Consider the following 20,089-nt stretch of genomic DNA (forward strand, 5'->3'; position numbering starts at 1 on the left):
AGCTTCCCAGTTAGACCCAGTTTCGTTTATTGTGGGGCGGGACTGGGGAGGGACCTGGGGGGACCCCGGGGGGGGATCGTGACTGGGGGCGAGGGTGGGGTCCAGGTGGGGAACACTGGGTGCTGCGGGTCTGCCCGGCAACCGGTGAGTCATCACAGATGCTCTCTCTGATTGGCTGAATCTTCTTCATCGCATTCTCTGATTGGCTGAGGAGAGGCCCGGGAGTTGAGAGAAGGAACAGGAGAGATCCCGCCCCGAGCACCGGCACGGGAACAACAGAGGCAGCCTGGGCACAGCGAGGGAATTTATTACCAACCAAATCACAGCAGCACAAGGAGAAAGGAGAGAAATTTCTTCAACGCCTTCCCCCCACCCCACGGAGATCACCAGGACCACGGATCACCAGGGCTCTGCCCAACGGGGGTCACTGGGGATCATCCAACACTGATCCTCCCATGGGGGATGGAGCTGGAGCAGAGCACGAAGCTCTTCCCACACTCGGGACACTCAAAGGGCTTCCCTTAGTGGTGACTCCGTTGGTGTCGGGTCAAGGTACAGCTCTGTGAGAAGCTCTTCCCACACTCAGTACACTCGTAGGGCCTCTCCCCAGTGTGGATGCGCTGGTGGACTGTGAGGTTGCCATTCTGCTTGAAGCCCTTCCCGCAGTCGGGGCAGCGGAATGGCCTTTCTTCTGCGTGTATCTTCTCATGCAGGAGGAGACTGGATCTGGTCTGAAACCTCTTCCCACACTCAGGACACTCATACGGCCTCTCCCCAGTGTGGATGCGCTGGTGGTCCTTCAGGGAGGAGCTCCACCGAAAGCTCTTCCCACATTCCCCACACTCATAGGGCCGTTCCCCAGTGTGGATCACCCGATGCCGGATCAGGCCAGAGCTGTCGCTGAAACTCTTCCCACATATCCCACACTCATAGGGCTTTTCCCCAGTGTGGATTCTCTGGTGTTGGATCAGTTTGGAGCTATCTCTGAATCCCTTCCCGCACTCCCCACACTCGTAGGGCTTTTCCCCAGTGTGGATCACCTGGTGCCGGATCAGTTTGGAGCTGTAGCTGAAACCCTTCCCACATTCCAAGCACTTGTGGGGCTTCTCCGCTCCATGAGGCTTCTCCACCAGCTCTGAGCTCTGCCTGGATCTCCGGCCGCCTTCCCGGCTCAGGGAGGGTCTTTCTTCCTCGCGGCTCCCTGGGCTGGGTTTGCAGCCCCTCCTCATGAGGGATCTCTGGGACTTGTTCTCCTTCTCCATGCGCCCACGCCTTTGGAATGAAAAATCGTGGTTTGAGAGGAAAAAAAAGAGGAGAGTGCTTTAGGTTGGGGGTTCCTCCTTACCCAAGTTCATCTCTGAAAGGTATTGGGCATCTTGTATGTGTAAGAACCTCCAGAACATCCAGCTTCAACCCAAAACTCCTTTAAACACCAAAACCCAGTTAAATAATCCCCCAAACATCAAGGTTCTGCAAACATCCCCTCCAAAGATAAAGATTCAGTCCCTGTAAAAAACCAAAACAGTAATTTTTAGCCAAATACAGATCAGCAACACCAAGATTCACCCCTGTGAAAATCGTGGATGCCCTCCCCAGTCACCGGCTGCATGTGGGGAGACAACGCGCCGGGGGCTGGGGGAGGCTGCAGATAAAGGAAGGGCTGGAACCTTGTGGTGTTTACTGATTCTGCTCCTCCTCCTCCTGTGTCCCTACTCTTTCTCACATCCCTGTTCCTCCTACTATTCCTCTTCCTCCCGCAGAATCCCACCTTCTCCTCCCACGTATATCTTTTGACCATTTGGTTCTTCAAGCCTGCTTCTCCTTCCCTTCTCCTGCTGCCCCCAGGCCCAGCACCCACTGCCGGCTCCCTCTTCCCCCCAAACCCACAGCATCCCAGCGCAGGGGCAGCGATGGAGCTGGGGCAGCTCGGGCTGGGGCAGCGCTGGGCTCTCGGCCGCTCCCGCCCGCACTCGCTCCCCACTGCAGCCGCTGCCGCCACCACAGCGCGGGGGGGCCCGGCCTTGGCGCTCCCCCCCTCCCACCTCCCCAAATTCCCCTGCCGGGGGGCGCTGGGGCCAGGAGACAGACGAGTGACAGATCAGGGGGGCTGGGAAGAGTCGGCAGCCAGAGAGCACTGAAAATCTCAGCAGTGACTACAGTGGGATCTTCGGGGACTAAACATGGCAGGGCACCCGTGGAGGGTAGAAAGGAAAAGCCAGGAAGGGCTCCTGGCCAAAGTGATGATGATCCCAAAATATCTCTGAAGGGTCCCTTGGCAGCATGTGGAGGGAGTTTGCACATTCTTCCAGAGGTAATCACGGACATGGACACCCAGGGGGGCAATAAGGGAAGTCCAGAAGGGATTTAGACAACAGGGGATGGATGCTGTTGGTGTGCTGGGAAGGGATTGGGTGAAGGGGAGTGTGCAGGAATATGGTTCAGTCAAGATGAAGCAGGAGCACTCTATCTGGGAAAAAAAAAATGAAGGACGGTAAAGAGGAGGAAGAGAAAAATACTGAGGATGGGGATGTTTTTCAGCAGGATTTGATCCTCAAAAGTTGCCAGCTGCTGCAGATCCTTTGTATCCCCGGTTGCCAGGACAGGCACACAAGGAGGTCAGGATTGCAGGGGGTTTCTCTGTGCTGGGCAGCGGCAGGAGCGGGCGCAGAGGGGCGGCACCGGGAGCACGGGCTGGGGGCCTGTGAGGAGCTGCGGGGCCGGGCCGGGGCTGTGGGGCAGCCGGGGCTCAGCGCCGGGCGCTGCCTGAGCCCAGCACCCCCCGGCAATTGCAGGCCCGGCAGTGGCCCCCGGCCCCCAGGAGGCTGCGGGACGCCCCGGCCGCTGCCCGGCCCCGTGGAGCTGCCGGCCCTGCCCGCCGGGGGGGCCGCGTTTGGACACTGCGGCAGGACAGGCACCGGCTCTGGGATACGGGCTGGCCACGGCAGCCACAGCACAAGGAGCAGCAGCACAAAGGAACAGCTGGGAAATGGGCATTGGACGTGCAAGCATCCAGATTAGCTTTTTAGCATTTTCCTTGGGTCAGTGCAGAAAGGAATGATTTAGCAGAAAGCTCAGCAGCTGTCAGAGGATGAGCACCCCCAGGCACTGAGGGGGCTGCAGGAGGGGCAGAAGAAGCCCCTGGAGCACTTGGTCACAAAGGCACAGCAGGGGAATGCAAGAAGGGATGAGGAAAAGGCCAAGGGGAAGGCAAAGGCCATGGCAGAGTTTCTACAGCCCCTGAGGGATGAACCCCAGGGCCCAAGGGGGCCCCAGCTCCCAGGGGCTCTCACATCCTTACACCATCTTCAACCAGGTGCCCTCCTCACACTGACACCATTCAGTCCTTGATGGCAAAGATGCTTTCTGGGGATGCCCACTCACACAGGATGGTAAACTGGATTTTGCCTTTGAGTGGGAACAAGAGGTAGAAGGGAAAATGGAAAAGACATGGACGGTCCTTCTGCAGGGATGCACGGAAGCACCAGCCTTATTGGGGCAAATCTTGCAGAAAATATCACAGGAATTTACCCCACCCCAGGGATTGGGTTAATGCAGGATGTGGATGACTTTCCCCAATCAGGAGGACAAGAAGTGGCAGAAGAAGCCTCTGTGAAATGGCTGAATGTTCAGGCTAAAAAATATTTTTTATTATTTGAAAAAACAGCGCAAATGGTGGAGAAAAAAGTAAAATATTTCAGACATATTTTGACTCAAGGTTTGTGGTGTATTAACCCAGGGAGGGACCAGGGAATCTCAGAAGCAATATTACCCAGCACTAAAAAGCAGCTGGGAACATTCTGAGGATTAACAGGGATTTGCAGAACCTGCATTGAGGATTCTCTGTTCCATCCAGAACATTGTACGACTTTTTAACCCCAGACAGCCCTAGTATTATGGTATGGACATAAGAAAAAGAACAAAACTTGAGAAAATTAAAAAAGAAAGGGATGGACGCCACAGCCATGGCTCTACCAGAGTCAGAAAAGAAATTGGAATGGGATGTGGATGTTAAACAGGGCCATGCCAAAGGAATTTGGAATTCCCGGCTGCAGGAGCAGCATGGGAGGGCACCACTGACCCTGCACTGAAGGCAACGCAGCAGCAGCCAGGGCTCCACATCGGGCCAAGCCCCTGGGCCTGCCCACAGATCCTCTGCTGAAATCCTCTGCCTGGGCACCCTCCTTTGGCATCTCCACACACTGGGGCCAATCCTTGCTGCCACTGCTGGAGCTTCGCTGCTTTCTGTGCCTGCACTGCCACAGCTGCTGGGGAAGACAACGGCACAATTCCACTCTGCCCCTCAGTTACACTCACACACTGGGCTGACGGGGATTCCATGGTCAGAAAATATACCGAGTGTAATTTTAAAAATCTATTTCTCTACTCAGGCTTCATGTGCCTTTGCATTGGGGAAACGAATTTTAAAGAGATTTCTAAGGAATTTTCCACTACTAAACAGAGATGAGTTTAACATCTCAACAGACTGGGAATAGCCCAAAAGATACTCACAAAGATAACGACCATTAAGGCCCATCAGCAAACATCAAGGAACACCCACCCCAGACACTGCCCCTGGCATAGTTGGAGATGCCTGGTCTGCAAAAGGATGATAAGGAAATCCAGGAGTGCGGACTTAATTAATATAGAGGGGAAGAAATCCAGGGCCGATAGGAAATTAATACTCAGAACTACACAACTTGGAAGCAATGAACATAAAACCAATGGATTTCTATAGGTTTTGGTCTGTGAAAAGTTAAGGGAAAATCCTGTAAAACTCACATCTCTTGGAATGATTTCCTCTGCACACCCGGGCTATGTATGGCTGAAATTATTTCTGTTGCACATCCTGGCCAGAATCAAGTAATGCCTTGATTCTCTAACAGTAGAAATGGTGTTGAAGAGTTTTGGGTCCTCCTGCAGTTTTGGTGACAAGATTACACCATTAGAATGTTTTTTCTTAATAATCCTACTTTTATATTTTCAGTTAAGATTGGGCCAAGGGTGTGAGAACCACATTTTAGTGTTCAGGGAATAAGCAGAAAAAATCTTTATTCCTTTTGGGATTTTTTGTGTATGTTTATGAGTGGCTGTTAGTGATGGCAACAATTTGGTATGGAATTTGTAATGTTCACTGTTCTCCTTTAGGCTGCATTTGGCATAACCAGAAGCCCTGTAATATTTAATAGAATATTGTTTTAAAAAGAGAATAAAAAAGAAAAGCAGCGGGAGGGGGGAGGGGAGAGAGGAAGGAGAGAATATGTGAGTCACCTGATGGGCTGTGATGAAAAGAAGATTCATTCCAGGCAGAGCCAGGAGAGGAACTTTAGAAATGCAAATTAACTCTGCTGAGACAAAGCGCAGACAATTTACCAAACTCTTCATGCCTGGGGGAGGAATTGGGCTGATTCCCTCTGCCCCTCACCCCAAGCTCTGCCTGCTCGCACAGATGGAATTTGCACAGCTAAAGGCAGAGCCCATAGTGAGGATATCTGACTGTAACAGAAATTGGTTAAGCTGCAAAGGGAAACAACAAACGGAGAATGTTGGGAAAACATCATGAAAAACAGCGGGGGGGAATCATCCCTCTCCTCACTCCAACCTGTGCTGTCACTGTCCAGGTTATTTAGGGTGTATTGGGGCACTGGGGTGTTTTTGGTGCCACAAGTTCAAGCAAATGAGTTGGAAATCCAGGTATGCGGTGATTTAATTAATGTGCTCAATTGGTGCAGCCCTGGCTGAAGGGAGCACACCAAAAATGGAGAAAAGATGAACAGGCACCAGAACAAATCCTACACCAGCATGGACCAGCCCCTGGGAGCCCTAACGAATTCATATCAGGAGACAGAGAAGTCATTTATCATTTCAATGGCATAATTAGATTACACAATGTCCTCAAAATAACACCCAACCAGACAGCTCCAGCTCCTGATCTTCTTACAGACCAATCTATTCAGATGAGGAATGCAACGTTTCCCCATGGGATGGAATCAGATTATCCACTAACAGAAAGAGGAGGAATTTGTGGAAAATCAAATTACTCAAACTGCTGTTCCCAAACAGAACACAAAGGAAAAGTGGTGAAACACAAAACAAAGAAAGTGAGAAAGTAGCTCATATTCCGGTCCAAATGTGCAAAGGATGGGAATGGGACACGTTTCCGTGGTTCCCTGGCAGACCACGGGTTAAACAAATGTTGTTTGTCCTTTTATGAGCTACAGCAACTCTCATCTTTTTACCATGGGCCGTGGGGGTGTCAGGAAAATTAATCCACAAACACCAGAGGTTTATGTCCAAAAAGGAGACAGAGGAGTCCTTTTTGCTTTATTCGAATAAAGGGAGAGGCCATGGGACATTCCCCTGGGATCTCTCAAATTTTCGGAGGACGCAGCCTCCTTTTTATCCTATTTTCCCGGCCGCATTTCCCTCTCTCTTTCCCCTTTGGCTGAGGTATTTGAGAGGCACAGACTTCCCGGAACGCCTGATACCTGAAATTCCCCTCTAATGTATAACCCTCCCTTTTCCTTTTTATTTTTTATATAATTCATAGTTTCCCCTCCCCCCTTGCTTCTTTCATCTTTTGATATCCAATTTGATTTATCAGCAGCCCTACAGTTTGTTTGTAAAGGCAAATATCTTTTTCCATTCATCAATCAGTGGAATCCATCCCATTGTTTCTTTTATCTCTCAGTGCTAGCCTTATCTACAGGCAGATCCAGAGCTCATTTGTAAAGACAAATTCAACATTCCTCTCAGCCCAGAGGAGAATCTAGCACAAAATATTCTCCCTGTGTACTGCACGACAAAAATATTCAGGGGAAAATACAGTGGCATCTGAGGCTTGTGGAACTCCCAGAATACTGAACCTGCAGAGGAGGCAAACAGCCCTGGCAGTGCCTGAGGGGACTTCTCCTCACAGACTCCTCTCAAAGTGTGTCACTTCAGCAGGGGAAGGCTTTCAAACCTTTGCCTTTCCTTCCTCCTGTGATAAAATTTAAGGCTCCTCCTGAGAAAATACTGACCTACAAATAGTTCTCCATTCCTCAACAAAGCTACTCAGGTGCTCAACTTAAGAAAGAGCAAAACAAAAGGTATTCAGTAATTTCCCATCAAGGCCTATTTGCAGAGAAACCCCATCATATGGGACCGAATATTTATTAACACCAGTTCACTCAAAAGAAACCCAACCCTGTATTAAGCAGCGTTTTAAACGAACTTGAATTCTTTTTCCTCACATATCAACTGGACTGGTTTGTTCCTTTTTTGTCCTAGAGAGAATATTAGAATGATTTGCTCTTGACAGGACTCCTTGGGTGGCCCCCAGCCCTGGCTCCTCACCACGCCTTACCTGGGCTGTTAACGCAGCCTGTCAGCACCACCAGACTTTGGCAGCCTGTTCAGGCCTCGGGCACGGCTGGTGCCACGGTCCCCTCTGGTGCCACGGTCCCCTCTGGCTCCTGGCGTGTCCCTGCTGCTGGAGGAGCCCTGCTCGTGCTGCTGCCTGCGTTCAACAACCCCGGTCCTGCTCCCCAGGCAAAGAGAGACCAAAATCACTGCTTTGGGCAGCTCGTTTGAACGAGTTGAACACTTACTCATCTCTAACACAGACCTCTTAACACCCACACACCAACACCTGGAAGTCACCTCATCTACAGAGGTGAGGAAGCCTGAGCGAACAGAAGGTCGACGTTCAAGCACATTTGTGGGACACATATTGAGAAAGTAAGAAAATTACAGCCTGAATAATATTCCAGGCTGGAGCTTTTCAGCTCTGTTCCCAGCCGATAAGCTGGTCCAGCTCAAGGCTAGGGAGAATTTCTCCCAGGCTGATAATTTGGGCAAAATAAAAAGGAATTAGTAACAAAGATAGAACAGCTGTTGTGATGTGTGACCAGGCCCTGGGAATGGGGTGTCTTCTCTCTGAACCAATCACCTTTTCTCTACTCTGGGAATTACGAGTCATGCTATAAACCGAGTGTATTTCTGAATAAACTTGTCTCTTTCTTCCTGTCATGAAAGATGACCATGTAGCTGTGCATCTTATTTCCGCCGCACTTAAAGGGTTAAAACCCGATTCCACGGCTACACACATTGGGTTTTTAATTTAGTGGAAGCGCTCACTCGTTCACAAGCCTTACTTGTCAAACTGGATTGTGCGATGCTATTGTCTTGCTTGTGTCAGAGAGAAAGCAGGGAGAAATTAGCTAAGAAATAAGAACCACACTTGGGGCTCGGGCTTGGCAGACAAAGGGAGCAGGGCGGCACCTGCCCGCTTTGCCCGAGTCCCTGCTCCTGCCGGACAAAGGCGGACGCGGCTCCGTGCGGGGCGAGCCGGGCGCTCCGTGCCGGGGCCGGGGCCGAGCGCTCGGGCGGGCGGCGCTCAGGATGCTCGGGCAGCGCCGCGGGCCGGGCGGGCGCGATGGAGCCGCCTGAGGGCTGGGACCCCTCCGGGCGGCCGGCCCGGCGCACGCAGTGGCTGCTCAGCGCCCTCGCCCACCGCTACGGGCTGGAGCGCGGCGTGGAGAACGAGATGGTCGTGCTGGCCAGCGGCCCGGAGCAGTCCCTGCACGAGATCTTCCAGCAGCGGGACTGCGCCGGGCCGGGCCGCATCCCCGGCGAGGAGTCCCGCACGCTGTGCCGGGCGCTGGCGCCGGAGGAGGCGGCGGAGCCCGAGGAGTGCGCGGGGCTGTGGGACGGGCTCTGGGCCGAGCTCACCTTCCGCCAGCTCCACGCGCGGCTCTGCGGCCACTTCAGCACCCGCGCGGGGCCGCGGCTGCCGCTGGGCCGGGAGGGCGAGCACATCGAGAGCCAAATCCGCCCGCGCAGCCCCCGCCGAGCCCGAGCGGCGGCCGCCGGGGCCCTGCTCCCGAGAGCGCTGCGAGGAGATGGTGGCGCTGGAGCGGGCCGAGGAGCGCATGGCCGAGCTGCAGCAGGAGAAGGGCAGCCTGCGGCAGCTGCTGGAGGACGTGCGGGCCGCCCTGCAGAGCAGCGATGCGCGGTGCCCGGCGCTGCGGCTGAGTCCGGGCCGGCTTCTGCACCGCGCTCCCGGCGGCGCCTCGGGTGGCCCCGAGCGCTTCAGGAGAGATGCTGCTCTCGGAAAGTCAGTGTTTAGAACCCCTCCACCTCCGGACTGAGACCGAAGTTGCTCGTTCATCCTCGGCGTTAACTTTCCAGCAAAGTTTAGTTACAAGGGAGGCTTTTAGGAGAAATGTATGGCATCGGTGTGCCATTAAATATGTTTGTGATGAGCACTGTTCAAAGTGTAGGGGAGTTCAGCTTAACAAACCCACGTGTACAATGCTGCTGCTGCTTCTCCTGCACGTGCAGCCAGGATGTGCTGATAGCAGATGCTGGGTATGCACTGCTGCAGGGTTTTTCCTGAAGTAAGAAAGAACTTTGGGATTCTTCCCTGCACAAGCACGTGCAGTGCCTCAGTCATAAGTGCCTCAGAAATATCAGAAGTGTGTCTTCTTCAGAGTGTGGTCACAAGGGTTCAGAGTTGGAGCCAGTTCTGCGGGCAGGCTGATGAATAGTCTGGGGCTCCTCTGCAGAGCCCCATTCATTCTGGGGCTGCTTTCTGCTGGTTCTGCTGGACTGGCTCAAGTGAAACACACACCCAATTAACAGCAGTTAAATTACTGTGGCATGAAACAGTGGGGAACAGGCAGAGCAGTGAAGGGCAGCATGGACCAGTTGTTCTGGCAGGTCTGACGAGGTCTGGTTTGATACAGCACTCACAGAACTCTGCTCCACCCGTGACACTTCCACTTGCAGTAGATGACTCTTCCTCTTCACAATATCCAGCAAGGCAGGTCAAAGACACTTTTACCATTTTCATCTTCAAAAGGGAGAAGAAATCAGCAGCAAACATGAAGTAACCGGTCAGAGGTCCAGGGAATAAACAAAAGAACAAAGAGTAGTGGAAAAAAACAGGTGGAACAGTGATCCTTATCTCTGTGGGAGAGATCCTCTGCTAATGGGCCATCTGTTAAAACCAGGTGGGGCAGTGTTCCTTATCTTTTCCACAACCCATCCTTCCTCCAGGAAGATATCTTCTGTTAATGGGCCATTGAGTGCCACTGCATGACTGATAAAATTCCATCATCCCATTGGGAGATGCTCCAGCCAGGGGGAGGAGCCAAGCCTTTCCTACCTAGATAAAATCTGAGATTTGGAGCACCAAGGCAGCCCTTACCCACTGGTTTCCAGAGGACAAGAGCTACCAGAACTTTCTACAGCATCACTACTACAACAAGACCACTTCATCGGGACTGCTACCACCACCCTAACTAGTGGGGAGTCAGGTTGTATTCTGATTCTGTCAGTTGTTTTCTTTTGTACTATTGCATGTATTTTATTTCTCTTCTCTTTTTCCCTCTAAAATTGTATTTCAGATTTGGAGTCTCTCACTGGTTTTGCTTTCAAACCAGAACAGTTTTGGAGGGGATTTTGGCTGAAGCTTGATATTTGGGGAGTTTTTGATCCGTGTGTTAAAGTTTGGAGGATTTTGGGTGGGAGTCTTGGTGTTTGGGAGGTTATTAGGGACACAAGATGCTCAATGACTTCCAGAGATGAACTTGGGCAAGGAGGAACACCCAGTTTATGGAGCTCTCTTCTTGTTATTTCCCTCTAAACCAGGAATTTTCATTCCCCAGGTGTGCGGGGATGGAGGAGGCAGAAAAGCCCTGGAGATCTCTCAGGAGGAGGGGCTGCAAACCCAGCCCAGGGAGCTGCGAGGAGTAAAGACCCTCCCTGAGACAGGAAGGCGGCCGGAGATCCAGGCAGAGCTCAGAGCTGGTGGAGAAGCCTTCTGGAGGGGAGAAGCCCCACAAGTGCTTGCAATGTGAGAAGAGTTTCAGGTGGAGCTCTGATCTGATCCAGCACCAGAGGATGCACACTGTGGAGAAGCCCTACGAGTGTGGGGAATGTGGGAAGAGCTTCAGAGACAGGTCCCGTCTTATCCGGCACCAGAGGATCCAAACTGGGGAAAAGCCCTACGAGTGTGGGAAATGTGGGAAGGGCTTCACAAGGATCTCTCACCTGATGTGGCACCAGGTGATCCACACAGGGGAACGGCCCTACACCTGCTTGGAATGTGGGATGAGCTTTGGCTGGAGCTCTGCCCTGAGAAAACACCAGCGCATCCACACCGGGGAGAGGCCCTACGAGTGTCCCAAATGTGGGAAGAGGTTTCAGACCAGCTCCAATCTCCTCCTACACGAGTGGATTCACACAGAGGAGAGGCCCTTCCGCTGCCCCGACTGCGGGAAGGGATTCAATCTCAACTCCACCCTCATCAAGCACCGGCGCATCCACACTGGGGAGAGGCCCTACGAGTGTCCTGAGTGTGGGAAGAGCTTCTCACAGAGCTCTAACTTGACCCGACACCAACGGAGTCACCACTAATGGAAGCCCTGTGAGTGCCCCGAGTGTGGGAAGAGCTTCGTGCTCTGCTCCAGCTCCATCCCCCATGGGAGGATCGGTGTTGGATGATCCCCAGTGACCCCCATTGGGCAGAACCCTGGTGATCCGTGGTCCTGGTGATCCCCATTGGGTGGGGGAAGAGGTTGGAGATATTCCTTTCCCTTCTCCTTGTGCTGCTGTGATTTGATTGTAATAAATTCCGTTGCTGTGCCCAGGCTGGGTCTGTTGTTCCCATGCAGGTGCTCGGGGTGGGATCTCTCCCATTGCTTCTCTCAACTCCCAGGCTTCTCATCAGCCAATCAGAGAAGGCACCAAAATAATTGAGCCAATCAGAGCGCGTGGCGCTGGTGACTCCTCAGGCAGTCCCAGAGCGCCTAGAGCTCCTCACCTGGACTCCACCCGCGCCCCGCCCCCAGCGCCCCCCGCCAGGAGAATTTGGGGAAGGGGAGGTGTCAGAGCCTGCCCGGCGCTGGCCATGGGGTGTGTGGGGCAGCTGGGGCCCTACTGGTGCCACTGGGAGCCCCCCGGGCTGGGGGCACGGAGCTCTCGGGTGAGCGGGAGGGGCGGGAAGGTGTCCCGATCCACTGTTAGTAGAGGGGGGAGTCATGATGCTTCATTTTGATCTCAGAGGTACAAAAGACAAGAACAGAAGGACAAATCAGGTTGCTCTAAAAAAATTGCACTTTATTGAGGGTGAACTACTCAGTTTTGTGATAGAATGAGAGTTAAAGAGAGAGAGACAGAAAGGGGTGAATCATGGTTTTAAAAAGTTAAGATTTTTGCTAAGGCTAAAAGTGGTTTCCATGACCAAGATGTAAGTTAGGTAGGTAAATGCTAAGTTGATAATTACTAGATGCTTAGGCTAGAGCTAATTGGTATAATTATCTGCTATTATGAATTTATGTATTGAAAAAGGTAAAATAATAAACCATTAGTCACAAAGGACAAGGCCTTGGATTGTTCCAGGAGGTCACAGAGACCTGATGAAGACTCTCCTGACTTCATCCATCAAGACCACTGACCCATTTCGAGACCACCTACCCAATTCAAGAGAAGAACTGCGCACACGTGAAGGACGAATGGGCTCATTTTAATATGGGGTGGGGATGGGAGGTGCTGGGGTTATGCACATGTATTGTATGTAAGATCTTGGGCAATAAATAGAGAGCAAAGAACCTTGTTCGGGGCGGTAACGCCTTTGGGAGGTGACTCCCGTGCCGGTGAATAAACACACCACTTTGTAACTTTAATTAGTTACAGCGCCTTTGTCCGTGATTATTCCGGTTTTTAACGATTCAGGGGGACAAACTGCAGTCCCGTGGGGACACTGCAGGGACATTGTAGTGACCTAAAACAGGACAGGCGACCTCAGGGTGGCCCTGATGTCCCCAAGGCAAGGACACCAAGGTCCCCAGTGTCCCTCGGGGTGACAGTGTCACTTCCATGTCCCCACCCTGTCCCTGCATCCCGGGCCGCCTCCAGCTTTCGCATCACCTCCTTGTGTCCCTCCAGCATTGTCCCCAAGGCCACCACGATGTCCCCAAGGGCCCGGCCAGTTCTGGGGAACCCCTGTCGCCGTGTCCCCCACGTGTCACCACCAAGTCCCGGTTAACAGCATTCACCAAGGTCCCCAGGTGCCATGTCACCGTGTCCAGCCGCCCCTGGACATTTTGGTCTTCTTGCTGGTGGCCGCGGTGGCCTCAGTGCTGGCCCTGGCCATCGCCACCCGCTGGGCGCGGTCGCGCAGGTGCTGGGCCATGGCCCGGTGCTCACAGGTGGTGGTGGCCAGGTGTCACCACGATGTCGCCAAGGGCCACCTGGCAGGACATGGCCACCGTGCCCAGGGCCAGCAGCAGGTGACTGTCCTCGGCCACCCCCAGAGCAGCGTGCGCCGAGTCCAGGGACACTGCGGGGGCATGGGGACACCGCACAGGTGGCACCGGGGACACGGCAGCAGGGCAACCAGCACAGTGGCACCTGAGCAGTGGCACTGGGGACACCTCAGAGCCACCAGCCCAGTGTCCCCAGGGCTGCCCCAGTGTCACCATCCCAGTGTCACCTGTTCAGTCCCAGTGCCACCAGCCCAGTGTGACCAAGCCAGTGTCATCCCAGTGTCCTCAGACCTGTCCCTGTGGCACCAGCCCAGTGGCACCAGGGCTACCCAGATGTCACCAACCCAGTGCCACCAAGCCACTCCCATCCCAGTGTCCCCAGTCCTGTCCCAGTGTCACCAGCTCAGTGCTCCCAGTTCCTTCCCAGTGCTCCCAGTGCCAGCCCAGTGTCACTGCCCCATTGCCACCATACCAATTTCACCATCCCAGTGCTCCCAGTTCCCTCCCAGTGTCTCCAGTCCCATCCTAATGTCCCCCATCCTGTCCCAGTGTCCCTGTCCCAGTGCTCCTAGTTGTGTCCCAGTGCCACCAGTTGTGTCCCAGTGTCACCACCCCATTGTCCCCATACCAATGTCACCATCTCAATGTCCCCCGTGTCAGCCCAGTGCCACCAGCCCAATGTCACCAATCCAGTTCCTTCCCAGTGCTCCCAGTGCCAGCCCAGTGTCCCCCATCCTGTCCCAGTGTTCTTGTCTCAGTGCTACCAGTTTTGTTCCAGTGTCACCGCCCCATTGTCACCATACCAGTGTCACCAAGCCAGTGCCACCAGTTCTGTCACCACCCAAGTGCCACCAGCCTGGTGTCACTAACGCAGTTACAGCCCAGTGTCCCCAGTCCTATCCCAGTGCCACCAGTCCTGTCCCAGTACCACATCCCCAGTGTCCCCATACCAATGTCATCACCAGCCCAGTGTCCCCAGTGCCAGCCCAGTGTCCCCCATCCTGTCCCAGTGTTCTTGTCCCAGTTCTCCCAGTTGTGTCTCCGTGCCAGCCCAGTGCCACCCCGTCATTGACCCATACCAGTGTCATCGGCCCAGTGCCACTAGCCCAGTGTTCCCAGTGCCAGCTCAGTGTCACCATCCCAGTGTCCCCAGTTCCATCCCAGTGTCACCACCCCAGTGTCACCAGTCCCTTCCTAATGTCCCCATCCCAATGTCCCCTCCCAGTGTTCCCAGTTCCATCCCAGCGTCCCCAGTGCCATCTCAGCGTCACCAGTGCCACCCATGGCACCACCCCCGTGTCCCCAGTTCAGTCTCAGTGTCCTCAGTCCTGTCCCAGTGTCACCAGCCCAGTGCTCCCAGTTCCATTCCTGTGTCCCTGTCCCATCCCAGTATCCCCCATCCTGTCCCAGTGTCCCTGTCCCAGTGCACCCAGTTGTGTCACAGTGCCACCAGTTCCATCCCAGTCCCATCCCAGTGTCACCAACTCATTGTCCCCAAAACAATGTCACTATCTCAATGTCACCAAACCAGTTCCCTCCCAGTGCTCCCAGTGCCAGCCCAGTGTCCCCATCCTGGGACAGGGGAAGGTCTCTACTGGTCCAAACTGGTCTGTACAGGTCTGTACTGGCCCATACTGCTCTAAACTAGTCCATACTGCTCTATACTGGTCCCTACTGCTCTGTACTGGTTTATACTGCTCTATACTGGTTTATACAGGGTTTTACTCACACACAGCACCATCAGCCCCATGGCCAGCCCATGCCCAGCCTGGAGCTCAGCTCACCCAAACTGGTCTGTACTGGTCTGTACTGCTCTATACTGGTTTATACTGGTCCATACTGGTTTATAGTGGTCTATATGGGATTTTACTGGTCTGTACTGGTTTATACTGGTTTTTACTGACACACAGTATCATCAGCCCTATGGCCAGGCTGTGCCTGGCCCAGAGCCCAGTTCACCCAAACTAGTCTATACTGGTCCATACTGGTTTATACTGGTCTATACCGGTTTATACTGGTCCATACTGGTTTTTACTCACACACAGCAGCGCACAGCACCATCAGCCCCACGGCCAGCCTGTGCCCAGCCCATAGCCAGCTCTGGCACTGCTGTGCCCCTTCCTCCTCCTGCTCCAACATCATCATCACTGCTGCCTCAGCCAGGACCCCTTGGTGCCGCAGCTCCTGCTCGTCCTCGTCCCCCAGGGTCCCCCGGGCCACTGCCGGGGCCACCTCGGCCTTTCTGGAGTCCTTTAGCTCTTCCAGGGCCACTTGGGCCTGATACAGCGTGACCTTGCCTTCAGCCAGTGCCGCGGGGACGGTGCTCGGTGTCCTCAAGGCCTTGGCCAGGGCCACCAGGGCCACCAGGGCCACCAGGGCTCGGCGCCACATGGTATCCGCCTGGCCCAGCTCGGGGGGGAGGGCAGGGGGGACAGCTGGGGACAGGAAATGGGGGTTAGGGGGTGGGGGAGGAGTTGGGGAGTTCTGGGGAGGGTTTGGGTGGGGTGTGGGTGGTTCCAAGTGAGAATTCTCAAGGATTTGGGGTTTCCCAGATGAGGCTCAAGGGGGTTTTGGAGTTCCCAGGTACCCAAATGAGATTTTTGGGGGGGATCCCAGGTGAGCATTCCCAAGGATTTGGGGTTTCCCATGTGAGAATTTCCAAGGATTTGGGGTTTCCCAGGTGAGGGTCCAGGGGAAGTTTTGGGGTTCTCAGTATGATAATTGATAAAAGATTTGTGTTAATCACAAAAGCATTGGGGTTTCTATAAACCAGAATACTAAGCTCTGAAGCGAAGCATGGACACTAGATAAAGGAAATTATATGATTAAATCATTCTGTTTAAAATCACCTTGTTATGGTATATTATGTTGTAGTATGTTACATTATGTTATGTTTTCCAAATAAGTTGTATCGGCTACCAGCTTGCAAAGTCAGCCTTCCCAATAGCCCTTCCTGCCTTTGTCTAATCAATACTGCTGATCTCAAGGACCAGACTTCCAGAACTTCTCTGGTGGATATCTACAAGGACCAGATGGCTATCTGTGACTGATTATTACCCAGAGGCTTTGTGAATTTGTGTAAGGATGTTTATTCAACCACCACTGCTTATAACAACAAAAAACCAAAATTTATTGATTACAACGAGAACCCACAGTATAAGAAGAGGCTGCAAACCAAGGTTGGGTGGAGCGTGGAGTGGGCGGTGACCCCTCACGTTCCCCAGCGCGCTGCTTGCTCTTTCTATATGAAATAAAGCAATCTAAATTTTGCTGAATATCGAGACTTTTGTCTCTCATTTATAACAATTTGGTGCCGAAACCCGGGACGTCCTTGGAGCCCTGAGAGGCACTGCGATTTCGGGGAGGCGCCCCACTGCTGTGGCCCCGGTTCGTCAGTGATTCTCGGGACCCATCGACGTCCCGCACCATAGAGACTGAGCAAGGAAAATCTCCCCGGAAGACCGCGGCAAAATCACCTGGAATTCTCGTGCACGAAGAGCCAGACAGGAGCATCGGACTGTGAGTATCTGTGTGGTTTGGTGGGGATGACTGTGTACTTGCCTGAATGAGACGTGGCCTTTGCTGCGAAGCGAGAGTGGAGTCCTTCTATCCGCGTTTCCAGCATCCCGCGAGGGACCTGGCCGGTGACCGGACGAAGCGAGTGAGCACAAAGGGAGAGACTGCTTTTCTTGTCCTAGCCCAGGTAGAGGCTGGGTCCTTCCCATCCTAGTCCTGGAAGAGGCGGGACCCGGGGAGAGGGGGAAGGGGGAGGAAAAGAAAAGCAGATGGCAACCCACCAGTCACGGAGGGAGAAGGGAAAAGCTGCTTTTCCCATCCCAGCCTAGGTAGAGGCGGGTTCCAGTCCATCCTGACCCAAGGAGAGGCAGGGGTTTGGGCGGAACACATCGGGGAGCACAAACACCTCAAGACAGTCCCTTGAGGTAAAAATGGGACAAAGAGGGAGTAAGATTCTGAGTCCCAAGGACCCACGAAGAGGTTCAAGTTCATTTGGTCCACAAGGAGACCGGGAAAATAAAGACAAGACAAGTAGGTTGCCAGAAATACCACCAGGCAGCCCTTTGGGAGTAATATTAAGATGTTGGGACACAGGGGCGGTATACAGAGGAAAAAGTAAAGAAAAATTGATTCAATATTGCATGGTGGAATGGACCAAAGAAATAATCCATAAAGATATCCTATACTGGCCCATGTTCGGATCATTTGAGGGTTGGATTTGTCGGGCATTAAACACATATGTGGCTTGTAAAGAAACATTTAACAGAGAGGAATGTGATTATGCTGCCCTGTGGGCAAAACAGTCCAAGCCATCCTTGATATATACTTGATAAGAAAAAGAGGATGAGGATAAAAAAAAAGGTTACCTGGGAACCCCTCGATAATCTCCCACCTCCGTATAATACAGAAAATACAGGAGACCCCCCCCACGCACCCACTTCTCCTCCTGGTACTCCCATAGCTCTAAGAACTCGCTCCAGTCAAAGGAATACCAGGAGAGATGGTATCACCAGAGAGGAGGGAGATAACGACACAAAGGCTCGCCTTTACCCCCTGAGGGAAGTGCCATTAGCAGGACAACAGGCTGGATTAATTGGATTTGTAAATGTTCCCTTGAACACAGGGGAAGTGAGAAACTTTAAAAAAGAAATGGGAAAACTATTAGAAGATCCTATAGGGGTATCAGAGAGACTAGATCAATTCCTCGGACCAAGTATGTATACTTGGATGGAATTACAATCTATATTAAGTATCCTATTCACCACGGAGGAACGGGAAATGATCAGACAGGCTGGAATGAGGGTATGGGACCGGGAGCATCAGATTGGACCTAGGGGAGACCAGAAATGGCCATTAAATAATCCTAACTGGGATAATCAAAATGATGTCCATCGCCAGAATATGATGGACTTAAGATGGATACTCGTTAAAGGTGTCCGAGAATCAGTTCCTAAAGGACAAAATATTAATAAAGCCTTTAGTGAACAAAAACAAAAAAAAAAGGACGAATCCCCAACTGAGTGGTTGGAGCGGCTGAGGAAAGATCTCCAAATGTACTCCGGGATAGACCCTGACACACAAGTGGGTCAGGCACTCCTCAAAACCCAATTTGTTGCTCGATCATGGGGAGATATTAGAAAGAAATTAGAAAAGTTAGACAATTGGCAAGATCGGGGGTTACAAGAATTGCTAAGAGAAGCAAAAAGCAAAAGCTAAAATCTTTATAGCTGCAGTTGGTGAAACACAGAAAGAAACCCAGCAGAAAGGGGGAGGGAAACCACGGAAACCCCCACCAAAACAAGGAAATGAAGCAGGAAATAATTCACCAAGGCGAACCTGCTTTTACTGTAACAAGAAAGGTCAAATAAGGAAAAATTGTAAGGAACAGATACAGGATGAAAAAAAAAAGTTCCAGGAAGATGAATAGGGGTGTCAGGGGCTGTATGTATTAGGGACCATACCATCTAAAGAGCCCTTGATAAAATTAAGGATCGGTCCCCAGGGAGAGGAGGTGGAATTTTAGTAGATACAGAAACCGAAAAATCCACAATTAAACACCTACCAAAAGGCTGTAAACCTAGTAGAGAGTGGTTGGAGCAAAAGATGAACCATTTCGGGTCCCTATTATTAAAAATGTGCAAATTGAGACCCAGAACAAAATTGAATTAAAAGATCTGCTGTTACAGCCAGAGGCAGAAAATAATTTATTGGGGAGGGATTTAATAATAGCATAGGATTTGAAAATTGAAGTATCCCAAGGGCAGCTTAAAATTTTTGCTTTAACCCAAAAGGATGAGGAGCAAATATGTCCTGAGGTGTGGTACACCCCTGGGGAAATAGGGAAGTTAAAAATGAAACCTATCAAAGTGAAAATCACTGATCCCGATTTGCCAATCCGAGTTTGTCAATATCCAATATCACTGGAAGGGAGACGGGGCCTTAAGCCTCTCATAGAAAACGTTTTGCAACAAGGGGCTTTGGAACCATGTATGTCCCCACATAATACTCCTATTCTGCCTGTCAGAAAGACAGACGGGAATTACAGATTGGTACAGGATTTGAGAGCTATAAATCAGCGAACTGTTACCAAATTTCCTGTAGTAGCAAACCCTTACACTCTCTTAAAGGATTTGTCCCCTGACTACACTTGGTATAGTGTAATAGATCTAAAAGATGCCTTCTGGGCATGCCCATTAGAGGAAAGTAGCAGAGATTGCTTTGCCTTTGAATGGGAATATCCTGATAAGGGCAGGAAACAACAACTGCGTTGGACAGTATTGCCTCAGGGCTTTACAGAATCTCCCAATCTCTTTGGACAAGCCCTAAAAGAATTAATGCAATCTTTTGAGTCACCAGACCTTACAATATTGTTACAATATGTAGATGATCTATTAATAGCAGGAAAAGACGAGAAATCTACTAGAAATGGGACTATAAAACTTTTAAACTTTTTGGGACAATAGGGATTGAAGGTATCCAAAGCCAAATTACAGTTCACAGAACCAGAAGTAAAATATTTGGGACATTGGCTAAGTAAAGGGAAAAAGAAATTGGATCCTAATAGAATCTCTGGAATATTAAGTCTGGGACCTCCAAAAACTAAAAAAGAAGTGAGGAAAATTTTGGGATTGCTGGGATATTGTCGCCAATGGATAAAGGGATTTAGTGAGAAAGTAAAATTTCTATATGAAAAACTTACCACTAATCGCCTAAAATGGACAGAAGAGGATGATAAAAGTTTTGAAAAGGTCAAACATGCTTTAATTCAAGCCCCTGTACTCAGTCTCCCAGACTTGGAGAGACCATTTCAGTTATTTGTA

At 51.7% G+C, this 20,089-nt stretch overlaps 1 protein-coding gene across 1 annotated transcript; it reads right to left on the bottom strand.

The window, feature by feature from the left end:
• Window positions 1-521: 521 nt before the first annotated feature.
• Window positions 522-13,180, bottom strand: LOC148217870 (uncharacterized). Its single transcript, XM_088158320.1, has 3 exons — window positions 13,068-13,180; window positions 1,041-1,272; window positions 522-956 (listed from the first exon to the last, which is right to left on the bottom strand). The coding sequence occupies exons 1-3, from the start codon at window positions 13,178-13,180 to the stop codon at window positions 522-524; spliced, it is 780 nt and encodes a 259-aa protein (XP_088014446.1).
• Window positions 13,181-20,089: the final 6,909 nt, after the last annotated feature.

This window comes from Sturnus vulgaris, unplaced genomic scaffold (genome assembly GCF_052056855.1).
Source record: "Sturnus vulgaris isolate bStuVul1 unplaced genomic scaffold, bStuVul1.hap1 Scaffold_198, whole genome shotgun sequence".
NCBI classification, from domain to species: domain Eukaryota; kingdom Metazoa; phylum Chordata; class Aves; order Passeriformes; family Sturnidae; genus Sturnus; species Sturnus vulgaris.

Bases quoted from the DNA above. Each gene is read 5' to 3' on its own strand.
- LOC148217870 (XM_088158320.1), bottom strand. From the start codon at position 13,180: ATGGCCCAGCACCTGCGCGACCGCGCCCAGCGGGTGGCGATGGCCAGG. The intron at 1,273-13,067 runs GTGACATGGCAC...TTCATTCCAAAG, and splicing joins TCCAGGGGCGGCTGGACACG to GCGTGGGCGCATGGAGAAGG. The intron at 957-1,040 runs GTGATCCACACT...ATCCAACACCAG, and splicing joins CCAAACTGATCCGGCACCAG to AGAATCCACACTGGGGAAAA.